This window comes from Seriola lalandi, unplaced genomic scaffold (assembly GCF_002814215.2).
Source record: "Seriola lalandi dorsalis isolate HSWRI2012SDOR001 ecotype SW California unplaced genomic scaffold, Sedor1 jcf7180002054913, whole genome shotgun sequence".
NCBI lineage: Eukaryota > Metazoa > Chordata > Actinopteri > Carangiformes > Carangidae > Seriola > Seriola lalandi.
Window position 1 is genome coordinate 298,402 of NW_019525465.1, and position 854 is coordinate 299,255.

At 43.0% G+C, this 854-nt stretch overlaps 1 protein-coding gene across 1 annotated transcript in view; it reads right to left on the reverse strand.

Moving 5' to 3' along the window:
• The window catches only part of LOC111673193 (endophilin-A1-like), a 25,218-nt gene that overhangs the window by 5,566 nt on the left and 18,798 nt on the right, over positions 1–854 (reverse strand). Inside the window, exon 4 of the mRNA XM_023430872.2 lies at positions 51–194. Within this exon, the coding sequence (XP_023286640.1) occupies positions 51–194 (144 nt within the window). The remainder of the gene's footprint in view (positions 1–50; positions 195–854) is intronic.

Here is an 854-nt window from a genome sequence, read left to right on the forward strand (position 1 = left end):
TTTTCCCCCCCCCCCCCCCCCACTACTGACATATGTACATTCACACTTACCGAAGCAGGACTCCTCTCCTAACTCCCGTCCAAACTTCGACATGGCGTCACCCAGGACGGTCTCAGCCTGCGGGTACCCAGGTCCCTTATCCTGCCCGCGGATCTTTGACATGGTGTTGATCATACTCAGCTTGGCTCTGGAGGCTTTAAGGAAGCAAATGAGCGACGAGTTAAATACTGACATTATTTCTTTTTTCTGCTGCGTGTTGTTGAGTGCAGTTTGACTGTGTGTTTTCCACCTGGATTGGGCTGTAGGTATTCTGTAGTTCTGGTCATGATGTCCAACACCGCTCTGCTGGTGACGTCCACCTTCTGCAGAGCAAAATACATCCGATAAAATGTGAGAGATATGAGCAACACCACAATTAACACACAAACCTACTGACTAATGTAACTGAAAACATAAGTCATTTCATAGAAAATCAAATATTAATTACTAAGTAAGTAAACTTCAGAGTTAAAAAACTCTTCTAGGTTTGTTTAATAAGACTTGCTTCATTCGGACTGTGTGGGTGGGATTAATAAATCACAGGTCTTTATTACAGCATGAAACAGAAAATGGATGAAACAGAGCATTTTCTTTTCTTTCAAGGTTCTTTTAATAATTGCAAATGTACCTTTTCCATCTCTTTGAAGTCATCGTCTAACTTGGTTCCTTCCGCCCCTCCAACCTTCTCACTGACTTTCTGTAATGAGAGAAAGAAAGGCAGATACAGAGTCAGGATTTTCTACTCTGGAGGACTTTAATGTCTGGAGTCCACCCTGAGAGAGGAGACAGTTATTCCTGTTGCGAGATGAAAGCGA